This window comes from Bos indicus, chromosome X (assembly GCF_029378745.1).
Source record: "Bos indicus isolate NIAB-ARS_2022 breed Sahiwal x Tharparkar chromosome X, NIAB-ARS_B.indTharparkar_mat_pri_1.0, whole genome shotgun sequence".
In the NCBI taxonomy this organism is placed as follows: domain Eukaryota; kingdom Metazoa; phylum Chordata; class Mammalia; order Artiodactyla; family Bovidae; genus Bos; species Bos indicus.
The window spans coordinates 120,120,121-120,143,263 of NC_091789.1; the positions used below are offsets into that span (position 1 = coordinate 120,120,121).

Sequence of the window (23,143 nt, forward strand, 5' to 3'; positions counted from 1 at the left end):
ACAGGAAGGGAAAGAAGTCTGTGACCAGAGCCAGAACCACACGGGCTCCTAGGATGTTGGTGGGAACGTGAATCTGCAGTGATTCAGCTAGGAAAGAAAGAAATCCCCGACCAAAGACATCCTTTGTAAAACAAGAAAATGACCTCTGTAGGTGAGTTTCATGGTCTCTTACTTTTTTCCCTAACCTAATTCTGTCATCATAACCTTCTTTTCAGTAACTGTTGGTAAACAGTTAACACAGCTATCATTTTTTTAAGCTTTCCTATTGTAATGCCAAAGAATGTTCAAACTACTGTACAACTGCACTCATCTCACACGCTAGTAAAGTAATGCTCAAAATTCTCCAAGCCAGGCTTAAGCAATATGTGAACTGTGAACTTCCAGATGTTCAAGCTGGCTTTAGGAAAGGCAGAGGAACCAGAGATCAAATTGCCAACATCCACTGGATCATTGAAAAACCAAGAGTTCCAGAGAAACATCTATTTCTGCTTTATTGACTATGCCAAAGCCTTTGACTGTGTGGATCACAATCAACTCTGGAAAATTCTTCAAGAGATGGGAATACCAGACCACCTGACCTGCCTCCTGAGAAACCTGTATGCAGGTCAGGAAGCAACAGTTAGAACTGGACATGGAACAACAGACTGGTTCCAAATAGGAAAAGGAGTATGTCAAGGCTGTATATTGTCACCATGCTTATTTAACTTCTATGCAGAGTACATCATGAGAAATGCTGGGCTGGATGAAGCACAAGCTGGAATCAAGATTGTCAGGAGAAATATCAATAACCTCAGATATGCAGATGACACCACCATTATGGCAGAAAGTGAAGAAGAACTAAAGAGCCTGTGATGAAAGTGAAAGAGGAGAGTGAAAAAGTCGGCTTAAAGCTCAACATTCAGAAAACAAAGATCATGGCATCCAGTCGCATCACTTCTTGGCAAATAGATGGGAAAAAGTGGAAACAGTGGCTGACTATTTTTTTTGGATTCCAAAATCACTGCAGATGGTGATTGCATACATGAAATTAAAATATGCCTACTCCTTGAAAGGAAAGTTATGACCAACCTAGACAGCATATTCAAAAGCAGAGACATTACTTTGCCAACAAAGGTCCATCTAATCAAGGCTATGGTTTTTCCTGTGGTCATGTATGGATGTGAGAGTTGGACTGTGAAAAAAGCTGAGTGCCGAAAAATTGATGCTTTTGAACTGTGGTGTTGGAGAAGACTCTTGGGAGTCCCTTGGACTGCAAGGAGATCCAACCAGTCCATCCTAAAGGAGATCAGTCCTGGGTGTTCATTGGAAGGACTGATGTTGAAGCTGAAACTCCAATACTTTGGCCACCTGATGCGAAGAGCTGACTCATTTGAAAAGACCCTGATGCTGGGAAAGATTGAAAGTGGGAGGAGAAGGGGACGACAGAGGATGAGATGGTTGGATGGCATCACTGACTCAATGGACATGATTTTGGGTAGGTTCCAGGAGTTGGTGATGGACAGGGAGGCCTGATGTGCTGTAGTTCATGGAGCTGCAAAGAGTGGGACACGACTGAGCAACTGAACTGAACTGAACTGATTGTAGTTTTGACATTCATCTATTCTTCCAAGGGCTGCATGCTGCCCTTCCGTAGGCTTACAACCAAGTCGGAGGTTCATGCTTCCATTCATGTGTGTCAGTAGGTCGGCACACTCCTGTCCATTCTCTTTTGCATCCTGCTCCAGTGCCTTTTCTGCACCATCATCCATGTCCCTGCAAATATCCTCTTCCTCCCAAGTGCCTCGTCACTTCATGGATAGACATTTAGGTTGTTCCCCCTTTTTGGTAAGATAGATAATGCTGCAGTGAACATCTTTATGCAGTTAGCTCTTTTCTTTGATTCAAGTTTTTCCCTTAGGATAAATTCTCAGGAATGGGATTACCAGATATAAACAGTTTTCTAGCTTTTGATAAGTATTACCACGTGGCTTTTGGTCAAAAGATGCTCCAATTTGTAATACCACCAGTACTCAAGGAAGAGATATTTGCAATTGTACATTATTTGCAGTGTTCTTAACGTTTTTTAAATCCTAAGAACTACAGATGTATGGGGTTTCTCATTCCATTCTAATCTCATTACTGACAGAACTAGGTGAATAAGTAACTGGGCTAGACCTGTATATAGTCTTACCACAGACTCAGATAAAACTATAGAAGGCTTTGTTGGCAGAATATTTACACATTTAAAGCAGTTTTAGCATTCACTTAATAGTTAACTGGGCAGATTAAAGAAATGCACATATATGAAGGCTGCTTAAATATACTGTTCGGATTGTTTTGCCCAAATTATGGCAAATTAACTACAAAAGTAAAACAGATGTGGAGAAATACATGTATTTTTTTTTCACCTCATACTCAAATCTCCCAAAACATGAATAGACTATCACTTTCTCTGGGTTTTTTCTTATGTGTTGCTGTATTAGCATTTCTCCTCCAGAACATAGACACAAGTAACTCCCATACAATGAGGATGAATGACCACAAATAATCCAGATTCATTTTTTTTTCCAAATCCTATTGCAAAACAACTTGCAGTGACCTACTTTTTCTCCCTCAGTGTTGTTTTCTCTTTAGTCAAGTTTCAGTGACTTTTTACAGTCTTACTGTGAAACACACACACACACAGAGTGTTCATATACACATATATGTGTACAGTTGTGTGTGTCGTGTGACTGGGGGCTGAGTGCAAGGGTCAGAGCACACACCTGCTGACAACCATCTGTATTCAGTGATGGTTCCTGCCTTGAAGTCAGGTGGGCTGACCTCAGGGCCGCTGCAACCATTATCTCATTACCTTGCAGGACTGACATTGCCACCTCCCCTGGACTCTGGTTCTTGCTGTCTTTTTTTTTTTAATCTGACATATAACATGTAAATTGAAGGGTTGGGACATATTGATTTGATACATTTCTATATTGTAATAAGATTGCCATTGTAGCAGTAGTTAGCACTATCAGGTCATAGAATTACCATTTCTCTTTCATGGTGTGAAGAAGTAAGCTCTAGCCTTTGACTGTCTTGAACTTGGTGGTCAGGACCAGAGGCTCCTGAGCAGAAACTCTGCTTTCCATTGGGCTGTCTTCTCATCAGGAGCCAGGTCCGTCCCTGTCAGCCCGTTGCATTCTGCTGTGGGATACCTGCTTTTTTCACTCACCTGCTGCCTCTTGTTTCACCACATCCCTGTAACAGCTACACTCTATTTTCAGCATTAGAACCCTGGCAGCTCAGACAGTAAAAATATTTGCCTGCAATGCAAGACACCTGGGTTCAATCCCTGGGTTGGGAAGATCCTTTGGAGAAGGGAATAGTAACCCACTCCAGGCAAGTAGCAAGTATTCTTTCCTGGAGAATCCCATGCACAGAGGAGCCTGGCAGGCTACAGTCCATAGGATCTCAAAGGGTCAGACATGACTAAGCGACTAAGCACGCACAATCGCTGTATGACCCCATCCTTAGAAATCTCCCATTTCTTTCCCTGGTTCACGGAATAGCTCCTGATTTCTCTGCTTCACTCTCAGACCTTTCCTGATCTGTCTCCATAGCTGCCCATGGTTTGCTTTCACTACCAAGTAACAGCTTCTCACTGCTACTCTTTGTACTGACCATGCTTGTGTACATAATATTGTTATGACTGCTACTGGTGATAGTATTTTTTAAGCTTTGTTTGCACAGTTCTCTCATTTAATCTTCCCCAACCCTTTGAGGAGAATAGAATTGGCAGGCTTGGGTTCAGGGTTGTTTTTATTGTTGTTTCAGTACGTGAATAGTTTATCAGTGGCCCCTGCATTGCATTTCTTCAGCTGGTGGGAGAGTCTGATTCCTAGTCCAGCGAGCACTTCCCTCTCCTCTCCGCTGGGTCATGTTCCTCCTCATCCCCAAATACACTCTTTTAAAAAATTTTCTATTTATCTCATTTATATTTGGCTGTGCTGGGTCTTCACTGCTGCATGGGCTTTTTTCTAGTTGGGGCAATGGGGGCTTCTCCTTGCAGTGACTTGTTGCGGTGGCTTCTCTTGTTGCATGGCACAGGTTCTAGGCACGTGGGCTTCAGTAGTTGCAGCTCCCAGGCTCTAGAGCACAGGCTCAGTAGTTGTGGCGCATGGGCTTAGTTGCCCCACAGCATATGGGATCTTCCCAGACCAGGGATCACACCTATCTCCTGCATTGGCAGGCCAATTCTTTACCCCTGAGCCACCAGGGAAGCCCAGTACACTCTTTTTGATATTAAGACTCTCCAGCTTCCCAAGGTGAAATAACAGGCATATTTTCTAGGTCTCTGCCAAAACACAAGATGCCATAACAAAACAGGGAACATAGGAGCGTTGGGGAGAAGAGGATGCCTCGTTTTAAGATGTTGAGTATTGGCAAGCCGGATGTTGCTGGAAGAATGTTGGGCACGTTCTGTAGGTACAGAGCTGGGCAAGGTTTATTTGACTCAGATTTGGAGACCCTCTCGCCTTGCTAGTCACTGGCAGTCTGCTTGAACAGATCCATTGTGAATTCTTCCTTCAGAATTGGCGTCCTCTCCCCATCAGCCTTTTCCTCAGCTCTGGCGTCAGCTTGCCTTTTGGAAGCTGTGCGGGTTGCATGAAAATTCAGTGTTTGCTGTAGGGAAAGATAGCAGGAGTGAACAATGCCCTCTGCCCTTTGTTTGAAGCGTTTAAGACCTTGGGAATGAGGCTGGGCTGGTGGCTCGAGCATGCCGGCGCTCAAAGGCTGCTCTGTCTACCAGCCTCAGGAAGTGAACGGCAGTAAAAGTACTTGTTTCTCTTACAAATACATTCCCTGCCTCATAGAAGAAGTTGACTTCAGTCTACACTCTTTTTATGTCCTTTGTCTTTTTGTCACCGACTCGAAAACTTCCTTCTTTACAAGTTGGTAACTGTCAGCTTCTGGCTCAAGAGAAGGGCCTGGCAGACACAGGAGGAGAGTGGTGTTTGCACATGTGGTGCCTGCTGGGTGATCTTTTTATAGGTTTCCTATATACTTAATACCATTGAACTGTTCAGTTAGAGTGGTTAATATAGTACATTTTATAGTATGTGTATCTTACCACCATAAAAAATACTGGGAAAAAAAACACAAAAACTTTTTAAAAGAAAGAGGAAAATAAATCCCCAAGTCCAAAGAAAATGCTTTGCCTATTTTAAAATCAGTGTAGGTCCATCAAGGTATTTATCCATGAAGCCCAGAAATGAAGTCATGCCTATGAATTTTAAAAGAGAAAATTCACTATCAATGTATGGGTTTGACAGTAGTATCTTCACTGATATTAAATGGGGAAACAGATCTGTTTCTACCTTCAAAGGATATGACAGTCAACATGTGTACTGGAAAAATGACTCATTTGGGCAGTAGTAGACCTGAGGATTTGAAACTAGTTTGTTTTGGAAATACAGCTTCAATTAATGCATCATCGGGTTGATTGGCTCTCATATTCCATGAAACTATCACTGTTGACAGAATAGATTGATCCTGCGACCATGGGAAGGCCAGATCTACTCCTGGCAGTGAGTCACACAGAGCACCTTAAAGAGCGTAAGACATTGTCCACATGCCTCCTTTTTCAGATGAGAAAACTGAAACCCAGAAAGGCAGAGTGAATATATTCTTCATTCTGCAATTATATTTATGTCAGAATGAGACATCCGGCCCAAGTTCCCTGTGTTCCAAGCTAGTATTTCCTTCTGCTAAACCATGTGAGTAGAAATAAATGGCTATAACCAATTCAAATACTAGAATGAACTAAGGAAGTGTTTATAAATAGTCTTTTATATGAATTTTAGGTTATAATAGGATATGTGGATAAATGAACACTCCTACCCCAACACATGTACACACACACACACACACTCACTCACATTCTATGTTCTTTATTGAAAATACTCTAATCCCAATTACAGGTATCTAAGTTCTACCTCCAGATGAAATCAAATAAAGTTTCCTCTTAGTTGGGAAGCACTTCACACTTTTAAGTGACTCCAGAGAGAGTCACGTATCTGTAAACTGGTCCTTGGCAGTGCCGTGAGAGGTACTCACCTCCCCCCGCCCCCAGTAGTCTTTGTAGCATCTTCTTCTGTAAACATTTTAAGGACTTCATTGTTTAGATAGAACTGAGAGCATCAAGTTTGTATTCAATATGCTTCACCTGCAAGAGCTTGCATGTCAAAATCTGTTTATTTTACATCTGTTTTCTGCCTCCCATTGTATTTATGCATTCAAAATGAATAAGTTGCTTTTTCATCTGTCCTCTGGATTTTTATATTCGTATGACAAAAATGAATATCATCTCAGCACAGTTGCTCTAATACAGAAATGAGAATAAATTACAGCCTCAATTGTTGAGAACAAGTGTGTATGTGTATGTAAATAACAAATCATTACAGGACATCTGGAGTAGTGAGTGGCAGAGTGGTTAGGCATGTAGGTCCTGAAGTTGACTGCCCAGATTCAAATACCAGCTCTGCTATTTGCTGGGTGTGCAACCTTGGACACATTTCTTGAGCTTCCTGGCCCCTAAGTACCTGGAGCACTTTGGAGGGTTAAATGAGCTAATACAGGTGGGGCACTTAGCGAGGTGGGCACATGTTATTCACTTAGTCATGTCTGACTCTTTGTGACTTTATGGACCGTAACCTGCCAGGCTCCTCTGTCCATGGGACTTCCCAGGCAAGAATACTGGAGTGAGTTGCCATTTCCTTCTCCAGGGGATCTTCCTGACCCAGGGATCAAACCCTGGTCTCCTGCATTGCAGGCAGATTCTTTATTCTGAGCCACCAGGGAAGCAGTAGGTGCTTAACTGAGCCTTAGTTATGATTATCTAAAGTGTATTTTGGGCTTCCCAGATGGGGCTAGTGGTAAAGAACCTGCCTGTCAATGCAAGAGACATAAGAGATACGGGTTCAAACCCTGGGTTGGGAAGACCTCCTAGAGGAGGTCATGGCAACCCACTCCAGTATTCTTGCCTGTGAATCCAGTGGACAGAGGCACCTGGTGAGCTACAGTTCATAGGGTCACAAACAGTCAGACACAACTGAGGCAACTTTAGCACGCACAAAGTGTCTTTTAACATGAGAATAGCCAACCAAGATGAACAATTCTTTTGCCCACAACTAAGCATCTGTAGATTAGATTCTAGAGAATCTTGAAATGGTGTTAAAATACCATGCCAAGACACTTCTTAACCAGTTTGACAGCCTTCTTTATGCCAGTTGATCACATCTTATATTTTCCATCCTTAAAATAACTCCTAAAAATTCCCCTTTGCTTAGGTTTCTTTGGGCTGTTTGTTGAGTAATCAAAATATGGACCCGTGGTCCCACTGACATTCCTTTTACACCTGCTTGGACTGATGGGTATGGTATAAGTTTCTAGGACTTGGTGTATATATAAGCAATATGTATAAGCAGAGGTAGCATCACCAAGTTTCTACTGGGCCTGCTGATGGACACTTAGAATTCCTGCAAACTTTTAGAAAATCATTTGTCAGGGTATTATTAGCATTATCTTGAGTCAACTATTGGTTTTTATTGCCATTATTTTTTTCTGTTTTGACTATAAGCTTTGGTGAGTTTACCTTCATAATTATCCATTTAATATGTTGTGGTTTATGTGCTTAAATTTCTCCATGTGGAGTGATAGGTATTTTTTCCACCAGCTTTTAAAGATAGGTTTGTAATGGAATTGAAACCTGTTTCATTTATATACCTCTTACTAAGGAAAAACACTTGTCATTCTGTTTCTCCTTTTCACCCTTCTAAAGGAGTAGTCTTTGTTAGAATCAATTTTTTCCATCTTTCTGCCCTCCCTCCTGTATCCCCCCCTTTCCTACAAAAGCTGAAGCAGAGGTTCTAATGGAAAAAACCTTTTTTTTTTTTTTTTTTGAGAGCCACACCTGCATTTGGAAGAGTATTCTGGACTCCCTCTGATTAGTTCACCATTAATTCTAATTCACATTGATAGGTACCCCTAAAGCTCATGGAAACAAGGAGACATGAATTCAACAGTTACCGTTTTCTTCTTTCCCATCTTTGTCACTGGCTTGTAAAATGGATTTATTTAAATCTTTCTTTTTACATAGATTATGTAAGATGAATCAAAGTGCAAAAATCTTGGGATACCCTTATCTTATATCTAGGGTCCTTAGTATGTCTGGGTGCATTAACAGCTAAAGGTGGGTTTTTGTTTTGTTTTGTATTTTTCTTTGGGTTTTTGAGGAGGGGGTTGACATTTGATAAAATAGGGAAATTTTTTTTTTTCTGATTTGCTTCTTTTTTAGCTACATTAAAAAAATACAAAATAATTGTTTTCTGAGTTTAGACAAATGTGTGTAGTTTTGTCACCACATTTCCATCGTCCCTAAAATTTCCTCTTGTTTTGTGGTCACCCTGCCTGTTCCCAGTCTGTCGAAACTACTCCTCTTGTGTTCTGTTTCTATATTTATACCTTTTCCTTACCTGTATTTTAAATAATTGTAGGAGGCAGCTGTGAAAGAATTACTGTTAGATCTTATTCTTGAGCATAATGTGTCCTGATACAGACTTGAGAAAGGTATATACCATGATAACTCCGGGCAGATATGAGTGCTCTACCATGAACCTGTGAAAGTTTTCTCTTAAATAAGAACTCTCTAGCATAAATTAATAACGTTGCATATACTTACAGATTTGCATAGATTTAAAACTTGTGCTTCTGTTCCTGGGAGCCATGGTATTAATTGGTTTATTAGTCAGGTGGAGCGGGGAGCCTTAGGTCAGGACAGTTGTCCTTGAACATGTAAATGAAGAGTGGATAATCACCATGTGTTAGTGTTTGGGCTTATTTTCTCTATAAGGGGTGATTCACAGCCCTGATGAATATTTAGAGCAATGACTGCTGGCCTCCAACCTGCTCATTATCTTCAGAACTTTAAAGAAAATACCTGATTTCTACCGACGACAGCAGTTACAGGAAGCCTCTTACTTCTTCTTGTCTCATGAACACAACTGTTGACCTCTTAATCCTGATTTCCAACAAGAAATATTTCTGTAAATGTGGGGCTTCTTCAACTCATTTTATGGCTGAAAAGTCAGTTGGGTATCTGGGCAAAGCACATGTCTGCCAAGTGTGTGTGAGTGTGTGGGGGACGCGTTAGAACAACGAAGCTACAGGAACAGGGAGGAAGGCAGTTTGGCATTTGGTTTGTGTTTTGTGGGAAACTAGTCCTAAAGAGCCGTTCACATTTTATACCATTGATATTAATGCATTCCGCCCTCCCCTTTCACAGTCACCAGTTTCTTACACTCTTGACTTCCTTGCCTGCCCCCCTACCCCCAGGAAGGAGTGCCAGTGTTTTATTTTGAAAAAATTTCAAGAACAAAGAAGAGTTGGAAGGATAGTATGATCCACACCCATATGTCCTGTATGTCTCTCCACCCTGGTTAGCATTTTTGTCCCATTTACATTTCACTTTCCCCAGGTATGTATGGCTTTGAATGTAGACACCCAAACACATCTTTCCCCTTTACCATTTAAAGGCAAAAGGCCATCATACCATAAAATATAAACCCCTGAGCACTTCACCATACATCTTGTTTTATAAAAAGACTTTCTCCTGCAAAAGTGCAATACTGTCACTATACACAAATTTAACACTGATTCTGCAAGACCATCTAGCATACAGTCCACATTGAAATGTCCCCATGCCTTCAGAATGTCTCTTATTTCTGGTTGTTTTCCTCCAGGATGCAGTCAAGGTCTTTGTCTGTCACTGGCTGGTCATATCTGTGTCCTTTCACCTCATCTGAACAGTAGCCCAGCATTCTTTGTGTCTTCATTCATGACATTGACATTTTTGAAGAGTGCAGGCAGAATATGGGAGAAAGTCCCATATTCTGGAGTCTTCTGGTTGTTTCTTTAGATGAGATTCATGTTGGTTCTTATTGATAATGCTAAGAATGAATGGTATGGTGGTATCAGTCAGATATTGCTGTTATAAAAGTATCCTTTTCCCTATGTAATTAGAAAATCATTTTTGTGATATTTTGAGCACTTCTGAGCATTCTATTCCTCAATAGCCTTTCACTGTATGGTGTGAGCCTCTGGTGATGATCCTTTCCTAATTCAGTGATTACCTTGGTGGTTGCCCAATAGCAGTTTTCTAATTCTGCCCTGTTCTCTGCATGTGTTAGCTGGTTTTCTTCTGTCAAGAAGAACTGCACTTTCCCCCTCTAATTTTCTGAGGGTCACTGAGGACATCCATGGTAATTGTACATGTACAAAGAATGGCACTTCTCCTGACTGAGTTGCCGTTGGGTACCATATTTGCCATGATGTTGCTGAAAACACAAATGCATAGAATTGACCATCCTTTCCCCCCATAGCAGTATAAGCTAAGCATATGTCTGATAAATACATTTCCACATCAGCCAATTCTTTCATGGGACCAAATCATATAACATGACTCATGTGCTAATAAGGATTGAGAAACCCATAGGCTTTTCTGTTTCTTTTTTTCCTTTTCACTACCTCAATTGACCTGTCAGTCCATGCAGCTCATATATGTCATAACATCTAACAGTAGAAGGAAGGATTGTTGTTATTCAGTCAGTAAGTTGTATATGACTCTTTGTGACCCTGTGGACTGTAGCCCACCAGGCTCCTCTGTCCATAGGATTTTCCAGGCAAGAATACTGGAGTGGGTTGCCATTTTCTTCTCCAGGGGATCTTCTCTACCCAGGGATCAAACCTGAGTCTCCTGCATTGGCAGGCGAGTTCTTTAACACTGACCCTCCTGGGAAATGCCAGAAGGAAAGATTCTTGTCATTGTTCAGTCGCTCATTAGTGTCCAACTCTTTGCCACGCCATGGACTGCAGCATGCCGAGCTTCCCTGTCCTTCACCATCTCCTGGAGCTTGCTCAGACTCATGTCCATTGAGTCGGTGATGCCATCCAACTATCTCATCCTCTGTCGCTCCCTTTTCCTCCTGCCCTCAATCTTTCCCAGCATCAGGGTCTTTCCTAATGAGTCAGCTCTTTGCATCAGGTGGCCAAAGTATTGGAGCTTCAGCTTCGGCATCAGTCCTTCCAATGAATATCCAGGAGGAAAAATACATAATGCTGAAAAGAAGGAGGGAAAGGAAACGATCAGAAGAGATAGGAGCATGCATTTATCTCAGTGCCTTTTGAGTATTCACTTGTACCTTCATGTAGCTCTCAGTAGACTGGCACAAAATTCAGTTCACAATCTGGTACTCGGGCATGGTCTCACGTTGTCCGTATTTAGATATCAGAGCCTCTCACACTCTCGGACGAGTTGAAGTTTCAAAAGATTTTGGAAGTCAGCCTGTATGTTCCTTTCAGATATCACTTCTGTCCACCCATGTAGACTCCTTTAAGCATACATATTTCAGTCTGAAAATAGTAGATAATCTTGAGCTGTGTTCTTAACTTCTTTGAGCCTTTTTTCATCTGTAACATCAAGCAAAACAGATTACCTCAAGAGTTATTTATCCCCAGGTTGCTTTGATTATATGCTAAATGTTGTAAGTGGAAAAAGCAGAAAGGGATATGGGTTACGCTGTATATTTCAAAGCTTGGTCATTATCAGCCAAGTCTTAGCTGATCTTCTGGATAACAGTTCTTGTAACAGAGATGCAAAATACAGAAAACAGTCTTATATGTGTAGTGTGGCCTTTCACATAAGACCAACCATTCTCTGAATAGAAGTAGCCTAGACTAAGAACAAGAAGTGACAAAACATCATGTGATGCCTCATATAAATGATCTCTGGTGGCCCTACACTTGAGTTTCCTCAGCAACCCAAATGTAAAACACAAGGATCTTATGTCTAAGAAGATCAAAATGCCACCTTCCTTCTGTTCTATTTGTTACATTCAGGTTTCATATAGTTTTATCGCAGATTTTTTTTTTTTAGCATTCGTTTGATTTTCATAAAAATTGGGATCGTTTGGAAGAAGCATCATTAATATTCTTTACAACTTGTTCTTGTTCCTCCTTTTATGTTCGTTGCTAGTTCAGACTTCTCTCTTATGTAAAATATTCCACTGATGCCCTTGGTAGATTTAGAGGTTGTTAAAGAAATTGTAATAACAGCTCAGGGAACAGTCAGGAACTGCCTGTCCTATACCGTGTGACCCCAGCTAGCTGTTCTCCTTGTAGTTCTAAATCTTTGTGTACAGACTATAATTCATGAAACAGTTGTGATCAATTTAAATTCAGCAAATCTTTTCTAACACTAGGGCTTTTTGCAATCAGGGCCAGAAAAGTTGGGTTGTCAGCTATTAATGCTATAACCTATTAACGATGGCAGCGATATTGAAATGGCTTTTTGAAATGGCTATTTGAAAGGGAACATTTTACTAGTGAAAACAGATGAAAATGGCCTGGGAGGAGAGATTAACCTTTTTGAAATATCTGTGGTTTGTCCCCAGTATTTTCTATAAATTTACCTTATTCTTTCAATAAGAATGTTTGGAAATTCTATTCATGCATATGAATGCATGTAATATTTAGTTATTTTTTAAATAGACAGGAACTCTACTGAATAAATGAAAGCACACACACACACTTGTACTAGCTGACTGCTTTAACCTTGCTTGAGTTAATTATTTGCCATGAATAAATAGATTTCTGTAACTTGTCATGAGATGCATTACGTGGAGTTTCTATTTGAAAAGCACCCTGATTTCAAATCAAGGTCTACAATTTTAGCATGTTCCCTTGTGACTTCTGGTTTGGGCTTTTTGAAATTTACTAGTCCTTTTTCTTCCCTCTCTCTGTAATAGGTAAATATATATGTTTAGATGAAAAAATTTTTAATTGAGGTATAATCGACATATACCCTGGTATAAGTTTAATGCACAACCTTAAAAAATTTTAATTGCAGTATAATTGACATAAAACATTTGGCAGTTTAATGTACAGTGTGTTGATTTGACACATATATTGCAACATGAGTACCACCCTAGTGTTAGCTAACACCTCTCCCACGTCACGTAATTACCACTTCTCTTTTGTGGTGAGAACAATTGAGATCTAGTCTCTTAGCAACTCTGAAGTTTGTAATGCAGTACTGTTGGTTATAATCACTGTTCTATGCATTAGGTCTTTAGAACTTACTTATCTACTAGCTGTAAGTTGATAATCTCCCTGTTTCCCCTACCCCCAGTCTCTCATAACCACCATTCTACTCTGTTTTGGGGAGTTCAGCTTTTTTATATTCCATGTAGAAATGATATCGTACAGTATTTGTCTTTTTCTATCTAAGTTATCTCACATAGAATAATGCCCTCAGGGCCCTTCTATATTGTCAAAAATGGCAGGATTTCCATCTTACAGCTGAGTGATATTCTCCTATATATATGCACACCACGTCTTTGGCCACCTTATGTGAAGAGTTGACTCACTGGAAAAGACTCTGATGCTGGGAGGGATTGGGGGCAGGAGGAGAAGGGGACGACAGAGGATGAGATGGCTGGATGCCATCACTGGATGGACGTGAGTCTGAGTGAACTCCAGGAGTTGGTGATGGACAGGGAGGCCTGGCGTGCTGCGATTCATGGGGTTGCAAAGAGTCGGACACAACTGAGCGACTGAACTGAACTGAACGTCTTTTTTTTACCCATTCATCCATTGACAGACACTTAGGTTGTTTACCCATCTTGGCTATTGTGAATAACGCTGCAGTAAAGATGAGAGTGCAGATATCCCTTCAATATCCTGTTTTCATCTCCTTTGGCTATATACCTAGAAGTGCAATTGCTAGATTGCATGGTTGTTCTATTTTTAGTTTTGTGAGGAACCTCCATACTGTTTTCCATAATGGCTAAGCCAAATTATATTCCCACCAACAGTGCACAAGTGTTCTTTCTTCTCCAGCCTCACCAATGCCTGTCTCTTGTGTTCTTGATGGTAGCCTTTCTGATAGGTGTGAAGCAGTATCTCATTTGTCTCTCCACAGTGTTAACCAGCGTACCCTGTCTCACAGGCAGTGATTGAACAGGCCTATCATAGCTTCTCGGTTTCTGTGTTGCAGAAGAGTGCTGCCTGCCTATTAGGTGCCCAGTAGCATTTGGTTAATCATAGTGGACCCATGTTGGTTTCTTAGTTTTGACACATAAACCATGGCAATATAAGCTGTTAACATGGGGACACAGTTTCTCAGTCTCAGCACTACTGACATGTTGGTCTGGATGATTCTTTGTATTCTCCAAATCCAGAAATAGACTATGGATTAGCCTTTTGCATGTAGCAGACAAGCCAACAGAGGCCATTAACTTTAAAAACTATTTAAAAGAAACTTATTTTGTCTTCTATTTCTTAGAAACCCTTATAAACTTATTGTTTTTTGCTCTTTAAGATGCCTATGCAGATTTTTTTTTTAATTCTAACCTCATTCAGATATTATAACCCTTCCTTTTATTACTGTTTATTATGATCACAGTTTAATTCCCACCCATCATTAAATTCACCAAACCTTCATGGAAGGTATAGAAACATAGTTCCTGTCTCTAAATAACCCGCAACCTAGGAGAGAAACAAAGGAGGTTTAGACAAGTATTGTTTCCAGAACAAAAGGTGGTTCCTTTTTATCTTCTGAGAACTACTGGGTACAGTCTCTTCCATAATGTTTGCTTTTCTCTATACTAATTTTTTTTAGTTTATTAAGAACTGGCATGGTTTTTCAAAAGCCTGACAATGGGGATGCCAGTTACCTTCTCTTTAAAATATGATGTGTGTGTTTATGGTAGTTGGGGAGCAGGGCTTGCTTGGAAACCCTCTCAGTGTCAGTGATGCCATCTAACCATCTCGTCCTCTGCCACCCCCTTCTTTTGCCCTCAGTCTTTCCCAGCATCAGGGGCTTTTCCATGAGTCAGCTCTTGGCATCAGGTGGCCAGAGTATTGGAGCTTCAGCTTCCAGTGAATATACAGGGTTGATTTCCTTTAGAATTGACTGGTTTGACTGTTAGCCTGAGAGAAAAGTAAGTATTCAGGTTGACACCCTGGCAGCCATTTGAAGCCCAGCCCTTCAGTTCCAAAGGGTTTCTGGAAAGCACAACAGGAAAGAAACTGAAAAGATACTCTGAACCGTGGCAAATCCCCCAACTCCCAACCTACCACGTAATGTCCTTTGAAATTATTATATTGCTAATTGCATCCCTTGGCTAGCCATTCACTGTCTTTGTACATTGTTAAGATGACATTTGTATAAAGCCAGCGTGCGATGCACTGGAAGGCAGAGGCAGTGACTGCAGTGGATTCCTTCCCTCACCTCTGTGCTGTGGGTAGTTGCTGCCAGGAGAGAACCAAGAGAGAAGAAACAGAGACCCAAGATACTTGCACACTGTGGCTGTCACACTGGAAGGAGCTATGGTATCCTTGCTTTTTGTGTGTGCACACCGTAAAAGTGGAAAGAGGAGATACTGCCGAAAGCAAAAACAAAACCCAGGGCTGAACGGCCCATTCTGAGTTTTTGCTTAGATGGTTTGACACTGGTGTTTAGGGGCAAGGTCAGGGTCATCCTCAATACTGAGAGAAGCTATGAGGCCTGTATGCGGGTCAGCAGATAATGGCATCTGCAAGGATGACCTCAATCCATTGTCCTCATACCTGTCTTTTGACCTCAACAGCTTCCTGACGTTTCAGGCTAACCTCTTGTTTTCTAGAGTGATCACAATGTAATTTTAGCTGGGTTTTACTTCTAGTGCTTTTAGCTCTCTATAGACACTTGGCCTGGTTTTGAATTCTTCCTTTCTTTATCGCCAGACAAAAGGAAAGGGAATATGCCACTAGGATACAGAATTGTTGGTAGTAAAAATGAAAGATCGAAACAGAATGAGAATGTGAATCCCTGTACCTTGTCTTCAGTGCTGTCAGTTGGCACAGGCGAGCAATTTTGAAAGAGCCAAAATGATGGATCTTGCGTCTTAGGAGGAAGAAAGAACCTTGAGAATTTCCCACCTTTAAGCACAGGAGAATCTGTGGTCTTTTGAAAGAGGAGAGCATTCGCTAGCTTTCCTTGTTAATTTCCACTAATGCTTTAACAACTTTCAACATCAGGAAATGCTTCCGCATGAGTTATAGCCTAAATTCTTCATGCTGCTTAAGCCTGTTTCTTCTTGTTCTGTCCTCGGTGGAGAAATGGAACAGCTGGTCATAGGCCCCTATGCAAGAGCCATTCACATAATTGAAAACTGTTATTAAATCGCCCCTTCAGCCACTATTTCTTGCATATTCTTGTGTGTGTGTGTGTGTGTGTGTGTGTGTTTCCATGGCTAAATAATCCCAATTCCCTTAAGCTGTTCTCATAGGTCTTTCAAGCTCTTTAATTATCTCTGTGCCTTTCTGCCAAGCCTTCTCTAAGTTCTGGGTCAGAACTTAGCTTTAGCCACTAGAACTAGACACCGTTCTCTAGTCCCGAGGATAATGCAATGATTGCTTCACACCATATTTGTTAGGCCTTTCGTTATACATCACAGACATGGTCAATATTTTTTTCTCTTTATTTTGGGCCACCTACATTTGTTGCTGACTCATAGTCAGATTTTTTTTTTTCTGTCTTCCACAGTGAACAGAGCTTTCTGTTAAAACTATGCTTTCTGTAATAAGCCTGAATTCTTTCTTTGTAGCCTGTCATTGAATCTATCATTAAAGAAACTATCCTTTAAATGTAAGTCAGGGAAACATATAGGTTCAGATTGGGCAACAATAAATCCCATGTTTTACATCAGAATGAATTAGTAATGCATTTTTCAATTTGCTGTCTTTCTGTGATAGTTTTTGTCCTAGCTCCAGATGGTTATTTTGATAAATTTAGTTTCTGGACCAGTGGAGCAAGAGATTGTTATAGGACTTATTGTAACTGGAACTTGCAGTTCTTTTGACACAGACTTTCATTGTATTTTTGTTTATCAGATGAAGAAACACTTAGAGACTAAATAATAATATAACTAGAGAGAGTCACAGTCCACCAACCAGAGAGGGCTGGCTTTTGGCTTTGTGTTGACTAGAGGTGCAGTCTGTAGTGGTGTGGCCCACCTTTGACCTTGGCCTGTTTAATTTATTCACTAGTGACTTTTGGATGAAGGCAGAACACATATTTTATTTATTTTTTGTTTGTTTGTTTGTTTGTTTTAATTTAATTTAATTTTTTAACTTTACAGTATTGTATTGGTTTTGCCATATATCAATATGCATCCACCACAGGTATACACGTGTTCCCCCTCCTGAACCCTCCTCCCTCCTCCCTCCCCATACCATCCCTTTGGGTCGTCCCAGTGCACCAGCCCCAAGCATCCAGTATCATGCATCAAACCTGGACTAGCGACTCGTTTCATATATGATATCATACATGTTTCAATGTCATTCTCCCAAATCATCCCACCCTCTCTCTCTCCCACAGAGTCCAAAAGACTGTTCTATATCTGTTTATTATTTATTTATTTGGCTGTGCTGGGTCTTAGTTGTGGCATGTGGGATCTAGTTCCCTGACCAGAGATTGAACCCAGGCCCCCTGCATTGGGAGTGTAAAGTCTTAGGCACTGGACGAGCAGGGAAGTCCCCAGAAAACATATATTTAGAGTGTAAAGTCTTAGGCACTGGACGAGCAGGGAAGTCCCCAGAAAACATATATTTAAATGTAAAAATTACAGAGTTGGGGAGAATGACTAACCCATGGGCTCTAAGAGTCAGGATCCTTAAAGATACAGATGAGCTGATACAATGGGCTAAAACTAACAGGAAAGTCCTTGACGGAAGTAGAAGAAAATACATCCCAAATGAATATGTACAAAACAGAAGAATCACTGAAAACAGCCAAACAGTATTTCTTATCATACCCAACAGTGCATTAGTACCTTGGGGGTGTTCACAAATCTTAAAACATAAGAACAATGATAAATGTCCCAGGATCACTGAATAATTAGTGTGAGAAATTCTGAGGTCAAGGTTTAATGTTTCCTTACTGACAACCAACCCAGCTTTTAGTATGTTAACGTGCATTAATCGACAGATAGAATGTGCAGTGTTTCCTTAATTAATTTGACCTTCTCTTCTTGAAACATCTTGCTGGGTCATTGATCTTCTGGACACACTGGGAAACACTGACCTAGAGATCTTAGTGGAGTGGAAGCGCTGTGGGAGCCTCTAGTGCAGAACAAAAGAAAGCCATCCAATTATACTGTCCAGAGAGATGGCAGTACCATTCACAGCACATCATATTTTGGAGAACAGAGTTCTAAAGGACAGTGGCAAACCATGCCTTTCATATGAGGAAGAAATAAGAGAAATAGGGATAAAGGGCCATGGACAGACATGACAGCTCTGGTAAAATATTGAAAGAGATTTGTGAAGGCTTGAGAACTTCGATGTTTCTGGTCAGATGTATAGTAATAATGACATAATGATAGCAAACACTGACTGACATGGCTCTCGCTGTGTGCCAGTGTTGAAGTGTCTTTCATTGAAATATTAAAGCAGCCCTACAAGGTAGGTCCTATAAATAGTTCCACTTCATGGCAGAGGAAAATTGAGACACAGAAAGATAAAGTTACTCTCCCAGAGTAACACAATCAGTGGCAAAACTGAGATTTGAACTCTTGTGGTTGGATTCTGGAGCCTCTCCTCCTATTGGCTGTGCTGATGGATTTCAGCTCAGGGTGATAAAGCACTTGTGACAAGGGTACCTGTACACAAATGTTCAAGATCGTCCATGGAGGATGTTTGCTTCCTCACATGGATGTTTATTATATGGCAGCTATGAGAACACACTGGCATTGGATAAGTTTGGACGTGGTGACTGTCAAAAGTCTTACAGCTCTGTGGTGCCATTGCAGAAGGAGGAATTCACGTCCATGGTCCCTTTCATTGTCAGGTTCTGTAATTCTTTTTTAGCTTTTAAGAAAATGTTCACAAAGTACATTACCTCTGTGATAGCACTCTATCTAGAACGAAGTACTCAACAGAAGCTTTTGATCAGTAGCTTGAATTTATGCCACTTTGCAGCTAGGAATTCAAGGTTAAACAGCTCATTATAATGTTGCTGAGTTAATAATTGGGGGTTACTCCTGGAGTACTGCCGAAGTGGTGAGTGTTACAAGCCCAATGACCCTACTCTTGTCTGCCTAAAGTGTCAATACATTCTTTATTAGCACATCACATTCCAAGAGAAGCACCATGAGTCTGCAGTTCATATACTCATTATGTGTATGATCCTAAATATCCCATCATATATTCAGTGTAAATTGATCTCAAAATAGGTAACACCCTTTGGTTCTTGGAAAAAGCAAATGAAGACCATCTCTGGAGAAGGCACTTTCTTAGGGAAGGCCTGCTCAGAGAAATGGCAGTTAGATTGAGAAAGTCTAACATTGATCTAATGTATTCCCGTAAGCAGAGAGAAGGGATGGAGAAGAGGCAGTATTTGTTGAGATCATGACTGAGAAGCTTCCAGAGCTGACTAAAGACTCTAACCCACAGATTCCTGAAGCCTAGTAAATCCTAAAAAGTATCAATAAAATCCTAGAAATACAAGATGAGACAGGAAAAGCATAGATGACCTTCAAGGAACCAATAGCATCACGGCTGACTTGTCAACGGTTAGCAGCAGAGAAAGTGAAATAAAAGTGAAATAATATTTCAGTGTGCTAAAACAAAATCAAAACAAATGAAACACCCCTTTCAGTCTAAAAATCATTACCCACTGAGGATAACTATCAAGAATATGGATAAAAGAGACTTTCAGGCAAACAAAAGCTGAGAAATTCACCATCAACAGACATTTACTAAAGGAAATACTAAAAGATACACCGCCAACAGAACTGATCCCAGATGGGAGATCTGAGATTGAAGGAAGCAATGGAAAACAAACCTCCCAAAAGTGGTTAATATATGGATCAATTTAACAATATAAAAACATAAAACATGATCTTACAGGGTTAAAAAATGTAATTAAATACACGACTATAGTAACATACCAATCAAATGATGGATAAATATATTTTGAATTTTCTAAAATCATTAGACTCACTGGGAGGCACAGTATTTATTAAACTCTGCAAAACAGAAAACTAGAGTTAGACAGAGAAACAACAGGTCTCCATGAAGAGAGCACTAGAGCGGGAGGTTTCAATGCTAGACTCACTCTTGCTGCCAGGGAGCTGTCTAGCCTTTGAAAAGCCATTTCTCTCATCTGTATCTCAGTTTTCTTGTCTGTGAAATGAAGCTTCGGGACCAGATGAATTGTAAAGCCTCTTCATTACGATTGTAAGAAACACTGAGAAACAGATTCACTGGAGGGGAAAGAAAAAAAAGGATCAATCATTCCTTGAGGTTTCTTTTTTCTCTCTCTCTCTTTTGAAATTTTATCAATAACCACTTCCTTTTTACTTATAGCTAAGTTTTATATATCTCTTCCCAAACTGGAGTAAGATATAGTCTCTCCTAGGTGTGTATTGTACTTTACTTTTTGCATTTGTTTGCTTTCCTTTCTTGTCATCTAGTAGCCAAACAGGGTCATGGCAGTTTCCCAGACTGCCATGTGTCAGAGGGCTCATGTGGATGTTGGGAGGACATTTGCAGAATCAGGCTGTGAAAAGTGGGCCTCACTGCACCACTTTGGCTCTTTATTTGATGCATCACTGGAAATGACATACACCTCCTTTACTTTCTTATCTTCTCTCCTTGCACTCTCCGGCCTCCTGTCTCTGCAGGCTAATAATAAGCCTGAGATCGAAGCAGCTCTCTTCCTCGATTGGATGAGACTAGAACCCCAGTCCATGGTGTGGCTGCCCGTCCTGCACAGGGTGGCTGCCGCGGAGACCGCCAAGCATCAGGCCAAGTGTAACATCTGCAAGGAGTGTCCAATCATCGGCTTCAGGTAGGCAGAAGCCCCCCAATGTCATTTTTGTCGTATCATTTCTCACCCTTGTATGACTTGTCTGTTACACACCCCCATGCCAGTTGCTATTAGTGCATTGTTACCCACCATGCCAGTTGCTGTTAGTCTGTTCCTCTCCATGGTGGGAGAGGAGGTGACCAGGCTGGAGCCTGGATCCCTGCTGTCACCCCCCTGAGCACTGGGTTATGTTGGTAGATCTGCTTCATGAGACAGGTGGCCCTCTCCACTTTTCCTCTTTAGCTCTGCAGAGCCATGTTCTTCATCGATCAGTACGGACTCCCTGTCTCCACCAAGATTTTCGTCTATCAAGTATACACAGATTAACTGTACCTCTTCTTTCCTGGAACCAAGACATTTTGATCATCTCTTTTTTTTCTCCATGCTCTTTTTTGTTTATAGAATCTCTCCCAGAATCAGTATTAAAACTAAAGAATGATTCTATTTTGGGAGACTTGTCATGGTAGCTCAGTCTCTTAATCACTCTACACCACTTTTCTTGTCCTAAAGTAACCAGAATTGTTTAGAGCAGCTTAGACCATATTTCTTGATCTGTGAATCTGATTACGCTCTTTTCATAGTCTCCTAATGAACTTCTGAGGGAGTATAAAGTGTACAAGTAAATGAAAGATTCACAAAGCCACTAAAACAAGAAAATGTTCCTTACAAATTTAAAAGTGCAAGAAGTAGGAAACATTGTAGGTTATTATTATTATGACTTTCTTAAAATGTCCCAGAAAACACTTGGCTTTTAAATCTTCAGTCTTGCTGACCTGTCTGGGGAGACAGGATATTTTTAAATGAATGAATCTTCATGAACAGTAATCCCAAACCCAAATTCTGAAATGGTGGTGTATTTAAACATCTGAATCAACCTCGAGGTTGCCATAGTGATGAATAAGCCATCAAGTTGTAAACTACCTGTAGCATCCTCTGCCTGTTCAGGATCCACTTACCAGCTAAGTAAATACTCATTGCTGGTTATGCTGAGACTTGTCTCATTACTTTGTTTCTAATACTTATATTTTACCATTTGTGTGCCTTTTATTCACTGTGCCCCTTCCATACTTCATGCTGTGTACAAAGAGGTTTTACAGAGACCTTCAGAGGTTTCTAAAGCCTAGATAGACAGTGTTGAGCAGGCAGTGCTAGCAAAGGACACCTTCCTGGTTTCTGCGGGTAAGTGATGCCTTGGGGCAGCAGGGAGGGGGAGCTCCAGGGGACTGCATTGCATTTCTTACCTTTCTTTTCTTAGCTTCCTTCACTGGTAAGATCTGTAGACAAAGCAGAGGGTGGATTTTATAAAATGCAAAAGGAGAATGCTTTGGAGGGTCTAAGAGAGCATTTTGACATTCAGTTCTTTTGCCCTTATGAAAGTAAATTATTTTAGGAATCAGCACTTCTCTTTCCTCCTTTTCCCCATTCTCAGAAGATGACTAGGATCTAAAAACAGTAGCCTTTTCCCCACATTCCCATATGTGACATGAGGAATATGTTTATTTGAATTGGCTCAGAGTCTTATCTGAAAAAGCACAAGGCAGGGAGAGTATGAAACCAAGAATAGAGTATTCTGAGAATGGGGGGAAGTGTAGCTTGTAGTACTTCCAGATTATGCATCCTTTCATCTCATCCAAATTGTGTCTTTTCTTGAGGTTTCCATTTTCATGTGGGGGTAAGGTGGTGAGGGATTTCTGAAGAGAGACAGATAAAAGAGGTTATCCAAGTAACTCTGAAAATGAATCATGTCTGTCAACCAGAAAATGTAAAGTAAGATTTGTTTTAATTGAGACTTCTTGCTGAATTCTCTTTTGTCTTATGAAATTGCTTTATCTATAGAATTTTTTAAAAAATAATTCCCTCAGGAAATGTTGGTGCCCTTTTGATGGGTGGGGGATGGGCCTGAAATGCATCTATCTGTCCTTTCTGAGAGTTCTTTTAAATTCCAGTATTTGGTCTTCAAAAGCCTAGAAGTTTGCCAGTGTCTTCCTACTTAATCTGAAAGAGTTCCCAGTGGAGTTTAAGCAAGAACTGAGTTTTTCTCCCCTCCCTCCAAATGTTTACAGGATGTTTTCTGCCAAAATGTTTTGATACTGCAGGTAAAGCACCAGAAAAAACTGGAGGTAGGAATTTAATCACTTACCTTGAGGGATTAATAAACACAGCATTCTGTTTCTAGAATTAAAACAGTATGGAAGGAGGTTTCTTAAAGGG

The 23,143-nt window shown here is 40.7% G+C and overlaps 1 protein-coding gene across 12 annotated transcripts in view; it reads left to right on the forward strand.

Annotated features, from left to right (window-relative positions):
• DMD (dystrophin) overlaps positions 1–23,143 on the forward strand; it is a 2,362,639-nt gene that overhangs the window by 2,264,850 nt on the left and 74,646 nt on the right. For all 12 annotated transcript variants that reach the window (XM_070783459.1, XM_070783466.1, XM_070783462.1 and 9 more), the window contains one exon: positions 20,748–20,914. In XM_070783459.1, the coding sequence (XP_070639560.1) occupies positions 20,748–20,914 (167 nt within the window). The remainder of the gene's footprint in view (positions 1–20,747; positions 20,915–23,143) is intronic.